Source organism: Electrophorus electricus, chromosome 24, assembly GCF_041902795.1.
Source record: "Electrophorus electricus isolate QZ-2024a chromosome 24, ASM4190279v1, whole genome shotgun sequence".
Classification (NCBI taxonomy): domain Eukaryota; kingdom Metazoa; phylum Chordata; class Actinopteri; order Gymnotiformes; family Gymnotidae; genus Electrophorus; species Electrophorus electricus.
This window is the reverse complement of record NC_137520.1, coordinates 13,579,253-13,600,398: the sequence shown is the minus strand read 5'-3', so window position 1 is coordinate 13,600,398 and position 21,146 is coordinate 13,579,253. Positions and strand designations below refer to the sequence as shown.

At 43.6% G+C, this 21,146-nt stretch overlaps 1 protein-coding gene and 1 long non-coding RNA gene across 4 annotated transcripts in view; both read right to left on the bottom strand.

The window, feature by feature from the left end:
* LOC145653379 (uncharacterized) overlaps positions 1 to 423 on the bottom strand; it is a 44,634-nt gene extending 44,211 nt beyond the window's left edge. For both annotated transcript variants that reach the window (XR_014119667.1, XR_014119668.1), the window contains exons 1-2: positions 275 to 423; positions 83 to 134 (exon numbers count right to left, since the gene is read on the bottom strand). This is a non-coding gene — a long non-coding RNA (uncharacterized LOC145653379). The remainder of the gene's footprint in view (positions 1 to 82; positions 135 to 274) is intronic.
* Positions 424 to 11,796: 11,373 nt separating this feature from the next.
* On the bottom strand, positions 11,797 to 20,387 carry tbx18 (T-box transcription factor 18). Of its 2 annotated transcripts, none has more exons than XM_027031561.3 (8): positions 19,900 to 20,387; positions 18,274 to 18,451; positions 17,817 to 17,918; positions 17,323 to 17,494; positions 16,606 to 16,773; positions 15,685 to 15,749; positions 14,055 to 14,149; positions 11,797 to 13,901 (listed from the first exon to the last, which is right to left on the bottom strand). In XM_027031561.3, exons 1-8 carry the CDS (start codon positions 20,126 to 20,128, stop codon positions 13,240 to 13,242), a joined length of 1,671 nt encoding a protein of 556 aa, XP_026887362.3. In that variant the 5' UTR covers positions 20,129 to 20,387; the 3' UTR covers positions 11,797 to 13,239. The 2 variants fall into 2 exon arrangements, 1 of the variants encoding a protein (XP_026887362.3); XR_014119769.1 differs by having other exon boundaries at positions 13,763 to 13,901; positions 14,055 to 14,163; positions 19,900 to 20,386.
* Positions 20,388 to 21,146: the final 759 nt, after the last annotated feature.

Genomic DNA, 21,146 nt, shown 5'->3' with positions numbered 1-21,146 from the left:
CTAAAGAGTTTTGTACCATCATTTTTAAAAGGTTTCTAATATGCAATATAGCTTCAACATTATGTTGTGCAAATGAGCTTACAGATAGAAGACAACCAGTCCATGTGTTGTTTCCATGTTCCTTGTTCAGTTGCCTTTTTTGAATCAACAGGACAAGGGCTAATTATTAAGTTATATGTCTATTATACACATGTAACTACCTATTCGTTATAAGAAATTTCTAAAACTAATTCAAACCCTAATTCTCAATTAAGTACAAAAGAAATGTCCTTACCTTTTCATAGAAAAAGAAAGATGTAGCTTTAGTACTCTCTCTCTCTCTCTCTCTCTCACACACACACATACACACACACACACACACACACACACACACACATTTCACTATCAGTAGCTTGGAGTACTGTAAAGGCCACAGTGGACCCAGTATGGAGCTCAGATAGGTGGAATTATCGCTGTACAGATTAGATGCCGGAAGCTTCCGGACGGTACTGGACCCTCCCCACAGCCCAGCATGTGTGTGAGAAGATAAGGAAATCATAGATGTACGCAGACATGAGAATGTAACTGCATGTTCATTCCATTAGTCTTATGATCTCTTAACTGCATACCTGACCTACTTAAACTTGCTCACAAGTGTGTGTGTGTGTGCATTTCTGCGTGTGTATATGTACACATTACACAGCCCATTTCTCATGTAGGAATGCCAGCATGTTCTCTATTACGCACATAAGGTGTGAACAGTGGTCAGGTTAACACACAACCTATAAACATAAAAATAGCCGTGCATGCAGACAGCATTAAAAAGGCAGCTTATTAGTGTTATTCACCACGTGCTATATAAAACATCACAGGGCACCGTTGCTAAGACACCACCGAAATAAAGCTGAGCTGTTACTGAAGGTATGTCATGATGCCCATTTCATGAGACTGCAATAAAACTCAAGAACACTAATCAGTGTGTGTGTGTGTGTGTTTGTGTGTGTGTTTAGACCTCTATGAAAGTGTCTCCATCACCAGATCCCAATCTCTGCCTAGCCTGTTGGGGCCTGTTGAAGGTGTGACTGGGTGGAGTGTGGCTCAGAGAGAGAGAACAGCACAGCTGGGTAACTCTGAGGACAGAACACTGGTGCATGATGGGAGCTTTCAGGCTCTCCCTTCCTCAGGAAATATTGTGTAAAATGTCAAATAAGATGATAAGTTGTAGTAACACCCAGAAATCCTACCCATTATGATGTTCATGGGACCTGCTCCTGTACTTAATGCCTGCTGTTCCCAGGCTGGTAGTGTGTGTGAGACGCAGCCACGCAGCTCCACCACACATATGGGATTTAGGGAATAATCCCTGAATTTGTCCGACCTCTTCAGGTTGTCATCATAGTTGTCAAGAGTGATGATGTGACAGTTCTTTCATCAGCTTTCTCTCTCCCTCCCCTTCTCAACTAGATATAAAAAGTTAGTTACAACCCCGTGGCTTCTAATTTCCACTACCACTCCAGGGCTTTGGCATTATGCCGTGACTTTACTGATGATGCCAGTTGCACGTACTGATCCTATGGGGCAGATTGGCTGATTGATTGTCAATAATCACAATCCAATTGATTGTCAGTAATCCCAGTTATTGATTGCCCCATACAGTGTCTTGAATTTGTACTGTACACACACTGTACTGTGTGTGATTGGGTTTTGTAGCAGGATTGTCCCGTGGGACACCTCCCTCATATTGTTCTGTGTGGTCTTAGTGTGCTCCTGGAACAAATGTGCGGATTACAGCTGATTTATGTGCACACAGCTCTGGGTCTCTTGCTTCTTCCTCTCGCTTTCTTTCGGGCTTTATTTCTTCTCTTCTCTGTCTCCCTCCCATGCTCACAGAATAATACTGGGCAAAATGGAGCCAGTGTTTATATCAATCATACAGTGAACTTGTAGCCAACCTGCTGTTACATGCCACAACAGCAATATAATCCAACATATATCCAGTACTGTTTACGTGAATGTTAAATATAATCCATCATATATCCAGTACTGTTTATATGAATGTTAAATGTAATCCAGCATATATCCAGTACTGTTTATGTAAATGTTAAATGTAATCCATCATATATCCAGTACTGTTTATGTGAATGTTAAATGTAATCCAGCATATATCCAGTACTGTTTATGTAAATGTTAAATGTAATCCATCATATATCCAGTACTGTTTATGTGAATGTTAAATGTAATCCAGCATATATCCAGTACTTTTTATGTGAATGTTAAATACTATATTTATTTTTTCCTTTATTTTCCTTCCTCCATGTGTGTGTATTTGTCATTCCAAGCTCAGTGTGTGACTCTTTGTAAATATGTCTGTCTCAGCAGTGATTCCAGCAATAATAAACACACACACACATTCCCACTATAATGTATAATTCCCTGCAGAAGCAGTCACAGATACATGAAAGACCTCAAGGTCTTCAGATGTTTGCCACTAATATTCAGTAATTCTGAATGTGTATTTATCTCTGTATTTATGCCTCATCAAAGATTCACGACCTTATGCCCTAATCAAACATCGTATAGGATCTTTATCTTGTCAGTTTTGCATCATCAATCGGATGCAGGTCCCCTTGAACCTGTAAAAGTTTTTGGCATCCTGATTCGATAAGATCTAATCGTGTAGCGGATGACATGCTATGATTAGCAAATGGTGTTTTTTTCTTCTATAAGGTTGTGGTTTATGATTGGACAGTGTCTCCTCAGGATTGTGAGCAGAGTGCAGATTGATTGACAGCTCTGTGGGCTGCAGCAGCTGCTTGGGTGGCCGTGTTGATCCTGCCCTCTCAGACGTAAACAGAACCTTCATTAGCCAATCAGATTACAGATAGAACTCCAGGGATTCTGCCTGTGACACACACTGAGCTGTGCTCAGAGCTCCTACAAATATCAGCACATACATAAAACACACTGCTATGTATGCTATGCTCAAGGTCACTAATAACCCATAGCGCTGCACATACACAAATGCACATCCTCACACACATACACACACACAAAATATGCTCAGCTTGAAATGGTTTGGTATATATGAGGTATGAGTGCTGTGGCTTAAGAGTTTGTGTGTGTGTGTGTGTGTGTGTGTGTGTGTGTGTGTGTGTGTGTGTGTGTGTGTGTGTGTGTGTGTGTGTGTGTGTGTGTGTGTGTGGCTGCAGCTTGTTGATGTAGCTGTCATGGGAGAGTGGTCTCTGCTCCAGGCACCTTGCGGATGGAACTGGGGGGTGTTGAGCTCTCCTCCAAAAGCTAAATAAACCAAGATTTCCTCACCTACCAGAGAGAGAGAGAGAGACAGAGAGACACAGAGACACAGAGAGAGAGAGAGAGAGAGACAGAGAGAGAGAGAGAAAGACTGACAGACAGAGAAAGAAAAGAAATTTGTAAGTTTCTGCAGATAATTACATGTTAAAAGCTTTCATTCAGTAAATCATTTACTATTACATGAGTATCCTGAAACATATGCACCCTGTGCTTTTAGGGTTGAGGGAGTAGTGTGTGTGTGAGTGTGTAATGGCATGTTCATGCATTTGTTGCTGAACCCCTGGGTGCCATCTCTGACCTTCTTCTTGTTCTAACCGGTGTGACATTCTAACTGGTGTGAGACCCTCATCCTGAGCACATGAGTATCTATTTAAAAATTCAGATAAATATACTCAGCCCAGCATCTGCTTGGGATGAATTGTTGCTTTGGAAATTGTATGAAAAGATGTGCATATATTAGAAAGATGATGACAGTGAGCCTCTGTTCCCTCCATATGGACTGCCGTTCAGAACCTCCTGGTTAGCAGTGAGAATTTATAGTGCACATTCGACAGCTCAATCATTTATTGCAGACAGGTGGATACTTTTGGTAGAGTCTGATCCTAGCTGGCCAAATGATCACCCATGCTGACAAACCCATAGGCACACAAACACACGCGCACACACACACACACACACACACACACACACACAGACACACGCACACACACACACACACACACACACACACACACAGACACACGCACACACACACACACAAACACACACACACACACACAAACACATACACAGACACACGCACACACACACACACACACAAACACGCACACACACACACACAAACACACACACAGACACACGCACACACACACACACACAAACACACGCGCACACACACACACACACAAACACATACACAGACACACGCACACACACACACACACACGCACACAAGCACACGCAAGCACACAAACACGCGCACACACACACACAAACACACACACGCAAGCACACAAACACACACGCACACACACACACACACAAACACATACACAGACACACGCACACACACACACACACACGCACACAAGCACACGCAAGCACACAAACACACACGCACGAACGCTTATCTCAAAACACTGATTTGAAATAGTACCCTTGAAACCTGAGTCGTTTAACAAATGTGAACATTTGAAGAGCATGCATTCATGACCCCTCCCCTGTATCTTCATCTGTCCTGCGTCTTAGTTTCACAGCTTTGCATTCCTTTAGCTAAGCGCTACTACGGCCCCCACCACGTCCGTTTCCCGTGTTCAGCACACCCTGGGCTGTTCCCCTCGCTCTCCCAGGCTGAAATAGTGATCATGGATGCTGTTTCATCAGCTCTTTGCGCTTCTCATTTCTGCTGAGATTGATGGCGTGCTGGGCTATAAATGACAGTGCTAAGTCTGGCCATAGTGGGGGGGGGCTTTACCCATCATCCCCTGCATTCTACTGCTAATGGGACTGGAGAGGTGTGTGTGTGTGTGTGAGGAGCAGGGATAAGGAGATGGGAAAGCGTGTCACTATTTATGCTGCATGCGAAAGACAAACTGCCCTTTCTGACACCCCCCCCCCCCGCCGCCTGTGGGCCGTGTGCAGGTTCGGGGGAGTTTTGCTGAAAGCTAAATGAACAGACAGCTCAGTGCAGCCACACTGGGAGCACTGCAGAAGTCAAAACCCGCCTGAGCAGTTGTGATGCAATGGCATACATAATGAGCCGTGTGCGTGTATGCAAGTGTTTGTGTGTGTGGGTGTGTGAAAGGGGTGCTGATGCCTAACCCTGTTCTCCAGCTGGAATGAGCTGAGATGCTCTTTCCAATGATTGATATTTCGGTTTTGATTTAAACCAAGCCAAAGTTCATCTGGAACTCTGGCAAGAAGTAGAGAAGACAATTATAGAAGAGATCGTTTTCAGTGGCAGACACACACACACACACAGACACACACACACAGACACACACATACAGAGGCTCTTTGGGACTCATCTTGTATGTGCAACTACACGGATATTAGAGAGAGGGAGCAAGAGGGAATGAGAACTAGAGAGAGTGAGAGAGTGAGAAAGTGAGAGAGAGAGAGAGAGAGAGAGAGAGAGAGAATGAGAGAATGCAGGAGAGAGCCAAAGAAGGAAGGAGCAGCAGGTGTGCCACTTTCTCCTGTTTTTCCTGGTTTACATGGTGGCATTAGTGAAGACTATAGTGTTGTAATGGTTTGTTAGGCCAGGCCATGGATCAGAGTTCATCATACCCAAATATAAGCTTCTGAAAACAGGCCTGAGCTTGTTCCATCAATCATGGCAATGGAAGGGTTTGATGACAAAGATTAAATGAGTGTAAGAGACACCACTGAGCGTCACATTACTGCAACTGTCATCAAATACCCTCCAGGACATTAACGGGTCATGCACAGCCTAAGCCGTCCAGCCATCATTACCCGTGTGCAGCCCGGACACAGCCCGGATGCAGCCCAGGTGCTCCAGCAGGGAGCCCCAGGGTGGTGGCGTAGCCGGACAGGCTCACCCCCGCACTGCTTGGCATGTCATGCTTGCTAGGAAATCTTCTTGTTTGTGTTGTGCCGTCTGCTCAGAAGCTTGCTTTGCCCTCGAAGCTCTTCAAGGACTAAAGCTTCCGTCTGTGAACGGTTAGCTCACTACCAGCCTTATTACTCTCTAAACTTTGGGTGGTTCAGCACCAAAAACATGGGCCACAGTTTATTTAGTTGTTTTAATTGGTTTAGTGAAATGTTATAGTACACACATGCAGGGACATTTGAAGCTGTGCACAGCTGCTCAGGACATCTTCTGTACAACTTTGACCCTAAAGCCTTGAATGAAAAATATGTTGCACCATTAAAAATACTAATTTTAGGAATTGTTAGGGGTGTCTTAGAAGGGTTGGCAGACGTAGATTAAGAGCTTCAGATAATGTTCACATTAAAGCTCAGAAGAGGCTTTGACCACGGCAGGCAAGGCCGTCTGAGCCACTGGGGTTCTGACCGCTGCCCAAAGTGATGGTGTGATGACCCACCATGAAGATGAATTGGGTTTTATTTGGGGGGAAAAACCTCAACTGTCCTTAACTGCTTGGAGCTGTAACGTGGAGCGAGTGTGAGGCGACGCATACGCTGAGAAAAGCGAGTTATTAGAGGGAAATCCCAAATCAGAGTTATAGCCACAGTCCGGGTTTAAAGAGCCAACACAGAGAGTCTGGGAATACATAACACATGAACAGAAGCTACACCAGAAGAACAAGAAGACCAGCAGCGATATGAACATGGAGTAACAATGACCAGCCACAAGACCGAACAAACACGGGGTATATATGCATGTACCAATGAGAACGAAACTCAGGAGGGTCGGGGAAAACGCAATCGAGGAATGGAACCAAAACCAGGAAGTGAACAAGGACATTAGAAAGGGTTGCCAAGGTGACAGAGACGCTAGGGAGGCGCCAACCATGACAGGAGCACTGACCTATAGGCATGAACTGACAGTAGCCGAACCAATCAGCATCTGTATGGGAGCTGTGGGTGGGAGGTTACCCCAACAGTGGAAGCAGAGTGCTGGGGGCAGTCGGGGCAGTCTGGGGCAATCTGGGGCAGTCTGGGGGCAGAGTCTGCCAGAGCGCACTTGTCTGCTAGCTAAATGTTTAATATACACGTGGTTGCCATTAGTATTATCACAGGATGTTAATAAATATTTGCTGCATTTCTTAATGGGGAGACATGCCCATTTTCAATGTTCAGAATTTTATTTTAGGATATATGCATACTTTAACTTTTCAAAAATGTTTCCCGTACTGTGCATCTCCCATACTGTATCTCTGTCAGAAACACGTTGTTAGAGCTTCTGTGTCTTTAGGCCCCTCCTCCCGATGAGCCCAGGCTGTTCTAATTGGTCAATATGGCCTCTTTCTTTTGATTGGTCAACCGCTGGAGCATTTATGCCCCGATGTGTTCTGCAACTGTCTTGTAGCATGTGGACAAACCTTTCTCTCCAGAACAGCTGTAAACACTGGTGTGTTTGAAATGTTAGAAGTCATTAGTGTCTGGTGGATGTTCATGGTTTATGGTGCCATGGACATGAAGTTCTCTCCGAACTTGGATTAATACATTTGTACAAATACTGGACTAGAAACTTAGCAGAAGCCTACCAAGGTTACCAGGGCCGTACCATTACAGCTTGTAGTCATAAATCCACCTCCACACTTGAACACTGTTCAATATCTAGTGATCAAAAAAACTATCACATTTCCACACAGTGTTAGGTAAATGTGGGCCTGCAGCTAATTAGCAAAACACAGTAAGATTAGTCAAGTTAGCCTCATTAGCCAAGAACCCTATAGCTGAGCACTGGGTCTGCAGCTGAGCTACAGCCATTAACTCCACACTTATCGCTCACAGTAGCTGCCATGATTGCTTTTAACAACACAAAATAAAAATACACACTTACAGGCTGTGAACCTGACGCTTCCGTTTGGCCATACAAGGTTGGAACTACCACGTCCTTCAGGACTAAGAGATGCAAAAATCCAGCATCGAACTGCAAACCGTTTTTGCACTAGTCCAGCGAGAAGCTCTGGGCATGCAGGAACATAACTGGACCAGTGGAGGAACTGTGAGGAACATGATTTTCAGCCACTGATTTCTTTGTGGTTCTAACTTTAGCAGAGCATACAAAAGAGATTTCCGCTCACAGCGCGGAACACTGTGTCTTCTCGACATGGCCAACAAACTGAACAAACTCTTCCCTGCCACCAGTACTTTGTGTTCTGTGAGGGAAAGTCAAGCTTGCCGGTAGGCAGGCAATATGGAGAGTGTTATGAGATTACATCACCTTGTAACAAAGAAAATGACTCAAATACCAATAAGCCATTTCAGGCAGCCGAGAAAAGTGGTTTCTTTGGGAGAGAGTTAATCAGTATGAGTTATAGATTTGGTTTTATAACTTTTGTTCACCATTTACATTCACAAAAAGCTATATAGTGCACTAAAAGATAGAGGAAAAACAGAAAAGTATAGTAGGTCCCCTTTAATGCTGCTACCATGCTAAGCTTGTATTTGATGTTCTTCACACAGAGAAACAATGTTGACATTATTGAGGCATGTTAATGGTTTATAGATATTTATTTATTTTTAGCACCAATTGGCAGTTTTAAATTGAAAAAAAATGTTTTTATTCATCTTAAGTGTAGCCTTTGTCACTGAAAGTCTGTTGTAAAACATAACATGCTAGTTAATGTGTTTACTTTCAGATTTGATAAATATGATTAATACAAAAATTTATATATAGCAGTGTTTGACTATTTCAAGGTCTATAAGTTAGACTCAAGTTAGGGCATACGGTACAGCACTGCACTCTTACTGTGTGCCAACAGTTTAGCTGATGGTGGAGAATAAATGATGTGGGGGATGTTTTCTTGGGCACCTAACGCTAGTTGAGCACTAAAGGCCACATCCTACCTGAGTACTGTTGCTCACCATCACCGTTACCTGTCTTAAAAAGTCCCCAGGGCACATGATAGTGCACCTTGCTACAGGGCATCACACGTCACCTCCTGCTGGTTCTGGGACTATGAGGAGTGCAGAGGGCTTCAGTGGGAGCCCAGTCAGTGTGGCAGGTTCCAGCGGTGCCTGTTGGATGTGGTAGATGGGAAAGACCCATAGCATGAATGTGCAGCACAAACGTCTGCTGCAACTGCCAATTATATGAGAGTCACGTCAATGTGGACCAGTGTGGACCAAAATCTGTATGTGTGTGTGTGTGTGTGTGCGCATGCATATATGTGTGTGTGCGTGCATATGTGTGTGTGCTCGTGTGTGCTCGTGTGTGTGTGTGCGTGTGTGTGTCCTCGCATTAAAATTTTCGATTTGGAGACAGAAATATTGCTTCAAATAACATTTGAAGAGTGGTTCATTTGTGCTCTCTGGCTGTGAAATAAATACATCCTCATCCTCATCTATGAAGAAAAAAGAAAACAGCCCACCCGGTAAAATCGAAATCACGTTGTAAAACATTCTGTTTCCCTAAACAGCTCCCAAACACTTACGCGATGACCTCTCCCCAGCAGCAGCAGAGGACGAAGCCGAGTTTTCTAACACTGTATGCTTGGTCATGAATGACTAGAACCACAACATGAAGCTGCAGGATGCATGAGGGCACAGGAAACACAGACTCCACTGTGTCACGCATTAAGGAGGGAGGTGTCTGACAGATTGGCCTGTGTGAGCTTTAACCACACACTTTTTTAAGGAATTCCCATCTGAATGGCAGATTATTGTGATTATGTCATTGACCAGGAGACACACGGATGAATATGTCTATGTATAAATGACTCCACAGTATTTGATGTGGCCTGAACTATACTCTGATTTAAATAAGGTGCTCCTTTGGATGTATAAGGTGCTATTAAGGATATGAATTATGTACGAGTTGCACTAACCTTTGTGTATACAGAGCTGTCAGCCTTTTTTTGGGGGGGGACGTGTCGTCAGAGGTGCCAGGTATAGAAAGTCCCTCATTACAAACAGCACAGGGTGTTTCTGCACAAACTAGTAAACTCTACATCATATAATAAATATTCATCTATTTATGTGTACACGTTCAACTTGTTCTCTGATTTATCATTATATGAGAGCTTTTAATGAAAGAAACATATTGCCAAACTTTCTGTCCAATTTATGTGAGCATGAGAAACCCCCCAGACACACACACACACACACACTGCCAGCTCTCCATTGCACCTGTCAGCCATAGTATCTTAATGTCCTCAGATGTACTGATAATGAGCCCAGCCCCACAACAGTCTGTAATGTGATTGTGTGTGTGTGTGTGTGTGTGTGTGTGAGTGTGTGTGTGTGTGTGTGTGAGTGTGTGTGTGTGTGTGTGTGTGTGTGTGTGTGTGTGTGTGTGAGTGTGTGTGTGTGTGTGAGTGTGTGTGTGAGTGTGAGTGTGTGTGTGTGTGTGTGTGTGTGTGTGTGTGTGTGAGTGTGTGTGTGTGTGTGTGTGTGAGTGTGTGTGTGTGGTCAGATATGCCAGGCAGGAGAGCTGTCACCTGTCAGTTAGATTCAAAAGCCAGTCATTCCTCTGTTCTAAAATAACACGCAGCCCATGATTCTCCTCCCGTATTTCTTATGTGCATGTGCTGTCTGTCTGTCACTTCACTCTCCATCAGTTCCCATGAAGGATTCTGTCCACACTTGTTCACGTACAGCAGGCATGAAAAGGGTTTACATGTCGATATGTTTTACCTGTTACACCTTGTCATTCAATAGCTGACCTATTCAAGAGTAGGTTATTCGTTTTTGTGTCTTTTATTAGCCTGTCAGGGATGTGTTGTCCAAACAACATATTTTCAATCTGAGGAGTGGCTGTTGTTTCCAATGGACCTCCACCCTGCTGGGCTGAGTTCACACACATACACATGCACGCACACACACACATTCCATGCACTGAGGAATGTCGATGACTCCTGTAATTTCACACTGGTTTACAGTTTTCACCCAAACAGTAAGGCACTGATGACAGCTGCTTACACTCTTAATGTTGCTCTGGATGGACGACTACTTAGCCTCAACATTGCTACTCAAGCCCTGCACACATATCTGTTTTGTGGTACCATCACTGAATGCAACACTGTTACAGAATTGGACAAAAAACTATAGTGTTATGGAATACTTGAAGTAGTGTGGCACATAATAAATGAAAGTATGAGTTGGTGGGTAGTTTTGGCATGAAACACCGTAATGTTCATGTTATAGTTTGATTTTAATGTAGCGTTACCAAATGTATTTCTCCACTCTGCGGTTATATGTATAGGTATGTGTGTGTGTGTGTGTGTGTGTGTGCGTGCGTGTGCGTGTGTGTGCGTGCGTGTGTGTGTGCGTGCGCGTGTGTGTGTGTGCGTGCGTGTGTGTGTGCGCGTGTGTGTGTGTGTGTGTGCGTGTGTGTTGGGGGGGGGGGGTATATACAATTATCCAGTTGTCTAGTTTTTTTCTAAAATGATCATCCTGTTGTCCTGTTAACAACCTACCCATCCTCAATAGCTGACAGAGCGGAGCTCCTTGAACCTTTCCACTGCCGTACGTGACTCTGCGGGAGCTCCACTGAACCAAGTGGTGTTAAAGGCACATCAGTTATGTTTGCTTTCATTTTCCTGTAACTTCAATAAGCTGACGTGGCTAATTATTGTGTCATGGGTCCTGTCTCTGAGCCACTGGCTTGGTTTTCTACTTATTAACCTTTCAGAGTGTTTGTCTGGAATGAGAGCAATCACGGACACTCACAGTTATGACCACATCGGTCTGCAGCATCTATATACCAATTAACACCCAATAATCTCTTAGTCTGAACCCTTTTTTTTTTACAATATACATACATTTTATTTGGCTCAAAAGTGTTTTTAATTCCCAAGCCAAAAAAAACCCCAACAAATTCCAAAGTGTTGGCTTTGGCCACCTTAAAAAAAGGAAAAAGAAAAAATAAACAATTATGTAAATGAGCTTTAAGTGCATGAGTGAGCTCTTCCAATGATAACATTAATATGCATGGTTTCATTATTTATATAGAATGGCTTAGAAAAGAAAAACAGACATATCAAAGCTAATACAGTATGTCTGCAAGAGAAAAAAAATGCTGTGTTTTTCAATCGTTGAAGCTTGACATTTCGGCTCCAGTTCAGTAAAAGCGCTACTGGAAGCTGACCCAGGATCAGTTGAGACATCTGGTGGGGCACTGCCAAACCCGGTATTTGTCTTTGTATGCATGTTTAACAATGGTATGGCCTGTGTTTACGAATCAGCCAGGAGAAGCACTGATCATATTTCCACTTGCCTGTGGAATGGTATCTATGCAAAAGCCAAATCCAGAGTAAAATATATATAAAGCAAAAAAGCACAACGTTGTAAATACAAAGTCCAGGGTTGGTGTTGCTGTTTTTTGCAGTATCACTTTCAATTTCAGGTTAAGCTTCAGAAACTGTTATGAATGGATGTGCGGATGAGGTCATAAGCACTGGAAGAGCTAAATCTGGGCGTCCGGCTGTAGCCCAGGGCAGTGTGCTGCTGATCTCTGCCGTGCAGGCGTGCAGGCTTTACTAATAACAACTGGCCTGAGAGCCGAAGGCTGAACCAGTTCCAGTGAAACTGCACGTTTGGTTTGGCTCCCAGATCCCAGTGGTGCAGGGACGCTGACCTCCTACTCACTCGGCTCTCTTGGGCTTCCCGCTGCTCAGTTTCCAGGGAAACGAGTCCTTGTTCTGGGTCGGCCCCTAGCAGGAGTCTCTCCCAGAAATACACTCGGATGAGTATCAACTCTTCCTCTCAGTATGGAGAAGTAGGATTTTTTGGCATCTGGTTTTGGGAGTGTTTGAAATGTGTGTGTATGTGTGTGTTTGTGTGTGTAAGAGAGAGCGAGAGAGAGAAAAAGAGAGTGAGAAACCTCCAAAGCTCTCCTTAAGGCAGGCTTGGTATCCAGTTTTGCTCTGTGTGTCCAGCTCTGTCCTAATTCATGGCAGAAATGCCTCAGCTATTCTCACATTGTAGGTATTATGGGCTCCCTTTATTCCATCAGTCATCAGTTCTGATGCACAGAATCCAATAAGCTTTTTTAAAAGAAGGAAAGCTATTAAAACACATCCATGGTCTCAATGTCGCCTTCAGCAGACAGTAAGGCTTGAAATAATGAACACTGTAAACTGTCTCTTTGTTTATCCTGTTTTGCCTTTTGCATCCGTCACACTCTGCTCTTCAGACGGATGGCAGGATATGCCATAAGTACATAATATCGCTCCTTAGCGTTGTTGATAACTTGTCAATATTTTCCAATCAGTCTTTATGAAAGAGAGCAACCACCAAAGAATTCTATTCCACCCGTCTTGTCTGCGGGCTGGGTGGGTCAGGGTTCATAGGTCAGGCCATGTGAGCAGTGACCTGAGAGGCAGAGCTCGATAGCCCTAATGTCCGTGAGTCAAAGAGAGAATTCTGACTAGTACTGAGCAGGTGCAGACCATCCACAGGAGACAGAACCTGTCTGTCTGTCATAGTGCCACTAGGGGATGAGCCCAGGACAGTGCTTTGTGTGGCAGCCATCTTGTCAGGACTCGCAGCCAATCGTGGTGAGGTGGAAAAGTTGTATCCATATAGACCATACGGACTATGCAGGCGGAAACCGTTATATGAGCTCTGTGTACTCTGATTGGCAGAGAAGGTACTGTGGGTGGGGCTTGGCATGAGATACTGGAGCTGGGGTGCATGGCCAGACATGCCAGGGATTTGGATGGGGAGACCAGTCTGTGTGCAGGGGAAAGCCTCACTGTCTGTCCCGCCCACGTAGGCGGGGTTTCTGGTAGAGGAAAACGCATCGGCTGCAGGGCTAGCCAATCGGCTGTAAGACTCTGCAGTGAGGGGAGTGGCAAACCGATGAAGAGCATGGCTCGTTCGACCGCAGGCCGAGTAGTCACACACAGGCCCCGATCCTGGGGCCAGATGGAAAGCCGGAGGGGGGCATGATGACGTGGAGAGTAAGTGTGTGTGTGTCGAAGACCCCGCCATCCCATGAGACCCAGCTGCACCTGCAGGAGGTTCACACATACATCACCAGGATTACATCACAACGATCCCGCGTGTTCACACATAAACACACAAGCGCTCTTCAACACTTTCGACATTCCACACTGCTCATTTGGCATCGTCGTAAAGTAAAGCAGTAAAGTCCTTTTGTCAACCTTGTTTGGTCATTCCTGGTATGTCCTCAAAGGTGAGTGTCCTCAGCGAAGGCCTCCAGAAAGCGTAGGACTCTACCAAGGCCTCCAGACCCATCCTGCCAATGAAACCCTCACGTCAGGAGAAGAAGAAAGAAGAAGCTCTAAACTACAAGTAGCCTTTGAAGGCTAAGCAACAAGCAAATGACCCAATTATGAGAAAACCACAACAGACAGTGAGGCCTTCTCCTGAGAATGGTCAGATCCCTGCTATATACGTTTGATAAAATATCAAAGTTTAAGAGCAAAACATTTGGTGAATAATCAAAATAAATTGTCACACAATGTCTGACAAATCTCATTGCCTGCTAACATTAGCCATTATATGTGTGTGTGTGTTGTCCACAGTCTATGTCATAAAGACGGAGAATGACTGGGTCGTGATTGGCTGCCGCTACTCTGTGCCCTTCCCAGGCCGCCATCTTAGCACGGGTTCTTTCCCTTATCACCATGTCTTTGCCAACGCTCAGGTAATGAAGAACATAAATGTGTGTGTGTGTGTGTGTGTGTGTGTGTGTGTGTGTGTGTGTGTGTCAGCAGGTATTTCTGCATGGATGTAATTATTTTCACACGGCCTTAGAGTCGGATCAGTCACAGAGTGCAGGAAGCCACAGTTAAAGCTTTATGAGGAAGGGGGTGGGAGAGAGAGAGAGGGAGAGAGAGAGACGGAGAGAGAGGGAGAAAGGGAGAGAGAGAGGGCGAGAGAGAGAGAGAGAGAAAGAGAGGGAGAGAGAGAGAGGGAGGGGGGGGGGCAGTAATGGCGGCTCCCCGTGCTTGTTAGCATGGCCTACCCCTGCCTAACTGCCACTCAGGCCTTAACTCACACAAGCTTCACCCGCCGCGCCATGCCAGCGACCCAGGACCTCTGACGCTTAAGCAAACCGCTTTGACTGTTGCTGTAATGGTGAAGTGAAAGACGGAGAGCACGACGCTGTGGGGGGAGGGACCCGAGGGGCAGAGGGGGGCGGGGCACACAGCCTGCTGCCGTTCAGCTGGGTGTTAAAGACTAATGAGCAGGACCAGCGCCCCCGACAGAGGCTGCGCGACAGCACCGCACTGCCTTATTACCCAGCTAGCTCCATTTCCTGCTTATGCATTTTTCCCCCTTTTTTACGTGAAGATGGAGGTTATTTTCACTGCGCTGTGCACTTTATTTTTGTGTTTATGTGCATATTCTTTTTAGCGTCAGAATAACACAATTTATTCCGATGCACTTTTTTACCATATTTATTTTATCTGGCACTCTTTGGAATGTTGGTGATAGTTTGGACTTTTCTCTCGCAAACAATACTCACCAGATAATTCATTACCGTTTGCCAGCTGGTTTGCAAATAACTTCATGCTGACATCAGAACCCAGTAAACAAACTCTGCTTTTAAACAGATAAACTGGCAAAAACATTCCAGAAGGATTCTAATAATTCTTCACTGCTGAAGCGGGTTTGGAGTGAGACGTGATGAGAACAATAATCACCATGGAAAGGAACAACAGCGCATGCCACTTCATTCCCTCCACGGAGCCACTGCAGTTTTCTGGCACATATGGCTGCTGTTTGTGGCACTGTGGCCAACAGGTATAAACAAGCTTTGCTTACCTGTTTCTCCCAGAGTCTCTGAACCCTTTTGCAAATGGATTTCTGTCTATTTTCAGTCTTGTGATCTGAAAATTCACAAAACGTAATGGCTTAGATCTTCTTTACTGACCCACAGACTGTTAGGCCAGGTTCTCTGACCCAGTGCAAGTGATCTTTGTCCCATAACGCAGTGTGTGGGTTATTTTAAACGTTGCATTTGAGAATATGCGTCCATGCGTGTGAGCATGTACGTGTGTGTGAGTTGGGAGAGGAACATTATGTTAGAATAAACTTTTTGCTAGTTGTTTGATATCTTCACTAGTACAGTGTCAATGGCTTGAAACACATATACTATACAAAACATGCAAATCTGTATTAATAAATAATGTTATATGAAATGACAAAAAAAAAAAAACCTCAGTGGTAAGTCAAACATTTGAAAAGCTCTACTGTTCACTGCTCGAAGCTCCAATGGAGAAGCTTGCACGCTAATAAAGCTCGACCATCACAAACCAAATCTAAATTCATAGTTTTAATGTTCAATGAAAAACAAAGTGCAAGGTCAGAATTCACAGGCTGAAAACCAACATGGTGGAACCATTGTGATGCATTCTGTCTCATGTGCATAAATAAACACCCCAAATACCTTACTATTTATGGGTAAGTTATTCTTTATGGGGTGTTTAATGTAGTTTGTATTGCCCACAGACCCTGGTAGTCTTTGATCTAGTTTGATGTAATGGAACTATTGTGATGGGAACTGGGATTGCCCTAAATGTTCCTTATATTAATTATCCTTACAGTATATATATAAAGCAAACACTGCAAAAACACTACAATAGACCATCACAGGAGGAACCTGCGTTCTGATGGCAGTGGCAGTACCAGGCTCTTGCTGGTTATTTTGGATCGCCCAGTTGGTTGAGCGTAGAGACAGGTTACCTGCTGGTTCTGGTAAGCCGTGACTGTAGTGAACACTGTTTCAGTGAAGGAGAACGCTCTGACCCCGTCGCCAGTGGGGATGACCTTAACAGGAGAAAGCTCCTCTCCGCACTCCTTACGGATGATGTGCACACGGGGCTGGTACTTGTGCATGGAGTGCAGGATGATCTGGAAAACATTATCCCGCACATCCGTGTTTAAGGTGGGAAAGCAGAGGAATCACCGAGGCGGTTTTCTACTTCAATAAAAACACACGTGCATGCATTTTCAAAGCTCAAATGGCCCCCAACCCCTTCACTCCAGGGATGCTTTCAATTCTGTTTGTTTACAACCTTCCACATTACAACATGTTTAGGCCTTTAAAATAATTCTGCAAAACAAAATTCACACCGGGTGACAATCACTAGCATGTGTCTTTAACAAGTGTGTAAAAAGAGTAGGTTTGTATGACTATAACATTAAAGTTCAGAGTACAAAATTCTCAACTAGGCCTATTCATTATTAATTTGTCTCCATAGCTGTATAAATAAATAAATAGATAGATAGATAGATAGATAGATAGATAGATAGATAGATAGATAGATAGATAGATAGATAGATAGATAGATAGATAGATAGATAGATAGATAGATAGATAGATAGATAGATAGATAGATAGATAGATAGATAGGAATGAGAGATCAAGGTCATTTTTCAATCGTATGCTTTTCTCCTTACGTGGCCTTGGTCATCCAGCTCATTATTCGTCAGCTTCAGTTTGTCGAAGCTAACGACCTGACGCATCCACGTCTCCCCGGAAGCAGGAGAATCCGGATGGATGTAAACACGCGGCGGCACCGGCGAATCCGCATTTCCCGCTACCATCCATTTGGAACTGTGGTACACGTACCTTTAACACAGCACGAGAGACGTACAAGACGTCAGACCACCGTCGGCGCGCGAGGAGCTGCACAGGGTTTGTTTGCGCTGCGTTTGTCGCGTGACCTACAGATTCTGGAGGTTACGCGCCCAAAAGGACAGCCCAAAAGGTCGGAGTGAGTAGTGTCATGACTGTGCTGCAGAAACATTTGCGCAACGTGTTGCATTTCTACTATTTTATTCCAAACAACTAAAAGCAAATTTCACTCTGCTCGCACGTACCACACGTTTATTAGTTATGTATTAGGATTTTCAACTACACGCTTATAAAAAAACGATCAAGCATTTTTTACCTGTAACGTTTGTTGTCTACGGGTATGATGTCCATTGCGATGTAGTACTGCTGGTGAGGATCCAGTCCCGTCATTTTCACGCGCATTGCGGGGAACATTCGCCTAGAAATGCAAAATGAATTATACTTTATATTCAGACAAACAAAGAAATCAAAGAGTCCTATACGTAACAAATTTCAGGATATATATACCTAAGTTTCTTCTCATAAAGAAAATAAGTGACTTGTTTCGTTCTGTGATGCTTCTGTAGGCGTTGATATTCATTCCACAGAATTGCATAATGTAACTTTCAGAAAATATCTAGGACAGGCTAGAAGCTGTACGGTGGCTGCCATCACTAAACGGACAAACTATATATGAACTTAACATTCTGGAAGTTGATTAAAGTAACACAGAATAACATGTTCCTTTGGCTAATGGGGGGTTTCTGCTGTTTATATTGCTCCATTGCTTTTACCTGCCCGCCTTGGTGATGATCATTTCCGTGCCGATTTCATGGAACCGTTTCCACAGATCCGAGCCTTGGAGGTCCACGCGCATCTCATCGCCAGGCCCCGTGACTGTCGGGGGCACGAGCAGCTGCGAGTTCCGCGACACAGGGCGAGGACTGTCTAACGACACATCCTCGCACTCCGCTGAAAGAGACCGTAGGCTCATTTATTTATTTATTTAAAATGTTAAAATAACGTCTACATTTCGTAATGAAACTCATTAATATTTTGAATACTGGCATGCAAGCAAATGTGTAAGATTATTATTATTTTTTTTTTTTAATTATTATTATTATCAATATTTCAGCCTCAAATATCGTCACGCACATGCTACTGATTAGATTGTGAAAGTTCGTATAACGTTATTATGTAATTGTTTTTCTATAACAACAACATTTTATTATTATTATTATAGTAATAAGAAATTGTATCCTAATTTATCTTTCTGATAGCAAAATGCTATTTCGTATTTGATCGTGCTATTTCAGTTTTCAAAATTCAGAGGTTGCGTTCTGGTATTCTTAGAGTTCAGTCCTACTCCTGTGATTAAATCATTATTGGGATTTATTGCCCACGGAAGTTATATAAGACTATGAGATAAATTATGATGACAACAGGAAACATGCGATAGTATTCCTTGAATCCACAATTCGCAAAATAGTGTTTATTAGGCTACTTAGGCTGAGGCGGTTTCCCGGTGACAGATTACACATAATTTTAACTATGTTACACTTCTTATGTTTTTTTTTTTTTTTTTGAGTGTGTGTGTGTGTGTGTAGGACTAAGATTTAGCTCTTATCCAAAAGCAAGCCCCCAAAACTCAGACATAGCGTCCGAAATCAAACAGCACAGTGTCTTTTTAAAACTTGTTTATTTCTTTTAAACGTTTGTAGCACTTCGGTGATGTCCAGTTAATTTGCGAATTTATGAATGTGGCAGAGCTGATAAACACAGATACGTTACACTCACGGACTGTATTGCCTGTATTTATGACACTCAGAGCTTCATATTATCGTTTATTTCTACACTCTAGTAATGGTCGTGTTACGCTTTCTAAAAGGTTGCCATTGCTTTTAGCGCTGATAATACAATCGGTTTCCTGTTTTCTGTTTGGGAATTTATATAAAATGCGTAGCTGTTATTTCAATAAATAAAACAAAAATGGTCGATTATTATTATTATTATTATTATTATTATTATTATTATTATTATTATTATTATTATTATTATTTGCAGCGTGACCTAACGAACTGTATCTGAATAAATTACACTGTAAAGTAATATACTGTGCATGTCTTCTGGGCAGTTTTGCTGTGAAGTTATTTTTTAAACTGCCTATGCGCTTTCTTGGTGGGCGTTTTTTGTTCTTGGTGAATTGCATTGTGAATATTTTATAATTCACTACTACTGGTAACAGTAGTAACAGTGTATATAAGGTACCTTGGTTTTCTTACATTATGAATTACATTTGAACGATAGATTTTTTTCTTTGAACATATAAATCTGTGACATCTATCAGAAGACTTGAACTCGAAATGCCAGTCTGACTGAAATATCAGTGTCATTATTTCAGTATTACGTCCAGTACTTACGAGAGTCTTCGCTGGCACAGTCTAGTTCACAGCTCGGATCGCCGCACGTTCTCTCCGCTCGCAGCTGTGGGCTCCCGGCCAAGCTCGAAACTTCATGTACGTCTTCGAAGCAGCTTTCGGTATCACCTTCTTCGAGCTTTTGCCTTTTCTCCGCGCCAATAAGCGCTTCCACCGAGAACGCGTGCGCCTTTAGACTCATAGTGCACGGAGAGCGTCGTTTCTCAGCCATTCTGCGAGACGTGGAGACGGAGTGACTGCGATGTTCAGCGCGGAGAAAAGTTCACCCGAAGTGCATCCGCGGCAGAGCTGGCGTTTGCTGTCTTCTGTTGGGATTAATCCGATTCAGCGATCAATTACCTTAGACGTTAAACAGACGCACGAATCAGAAGTGGCCGAAAAAGAAGCGACAGCGTATGCAATACAGTCGCATTGATCTGTCAACGCGCACAGACACCAAGGCAATGTTGGAGACCCGTTAAAGTGCCAGCGACCAGGGCCTGAAAGGGGCGGTCTGTCGCATGCCAATCACCCGCGCGGCTGGCCAATAGGCGCCCGGCGCTTCGCCCCCTCGCGGCGAGCGTGCCGCCCTTATGTGGTGAAGCGGCCGCGGTGATTGAATCATCGCCCCAGCACCGAGCAGCTCTCGCGCCATTGTGATCATTTTCACACTGCGGCTGCACATGTTCCGAATAGCTCCGCGTTACCTCCCCGTAAACCCATGCGAGCCAGTCACTTATTATAATGAGCACATCTGCGCACATATCAGCCCGCTACACGCAGGTATTCAACACAGCAGCTCAAAAATGTCTGACTAGTACTGGATAACACACGGAGAAATGTCAGTAAAACGTCCCCAAGCAATAACTTTTTATCTAATAAATTCAATTTGCATTTGGACCTAACCTTGAATAAAATCCCGAAAAATAGAGGAAAAACATATATTAGCACGAAATTGGAGTTATAGAGATGGAGTACGGTAACTTTTCCTTTCTGATGCAGTCATGCTAGTCAGCCTTCTCTAATCTCGCCTACATGTGCGACCCTGTAAAATAATGGCATACGTATCATTACTTAAAATAATGTTTGTGGATTTTTTTTTATAAAATTGGATACTTGCAAAACCATCATTAGCCATCATAAGCCATACGTTGCAAAATTGATATTGAACTGAATTTTTCCACGACGAATATTTGAAATAATCACAAATATATGATAGTGATAATAATAAAAAAAAAACTATGCGATAC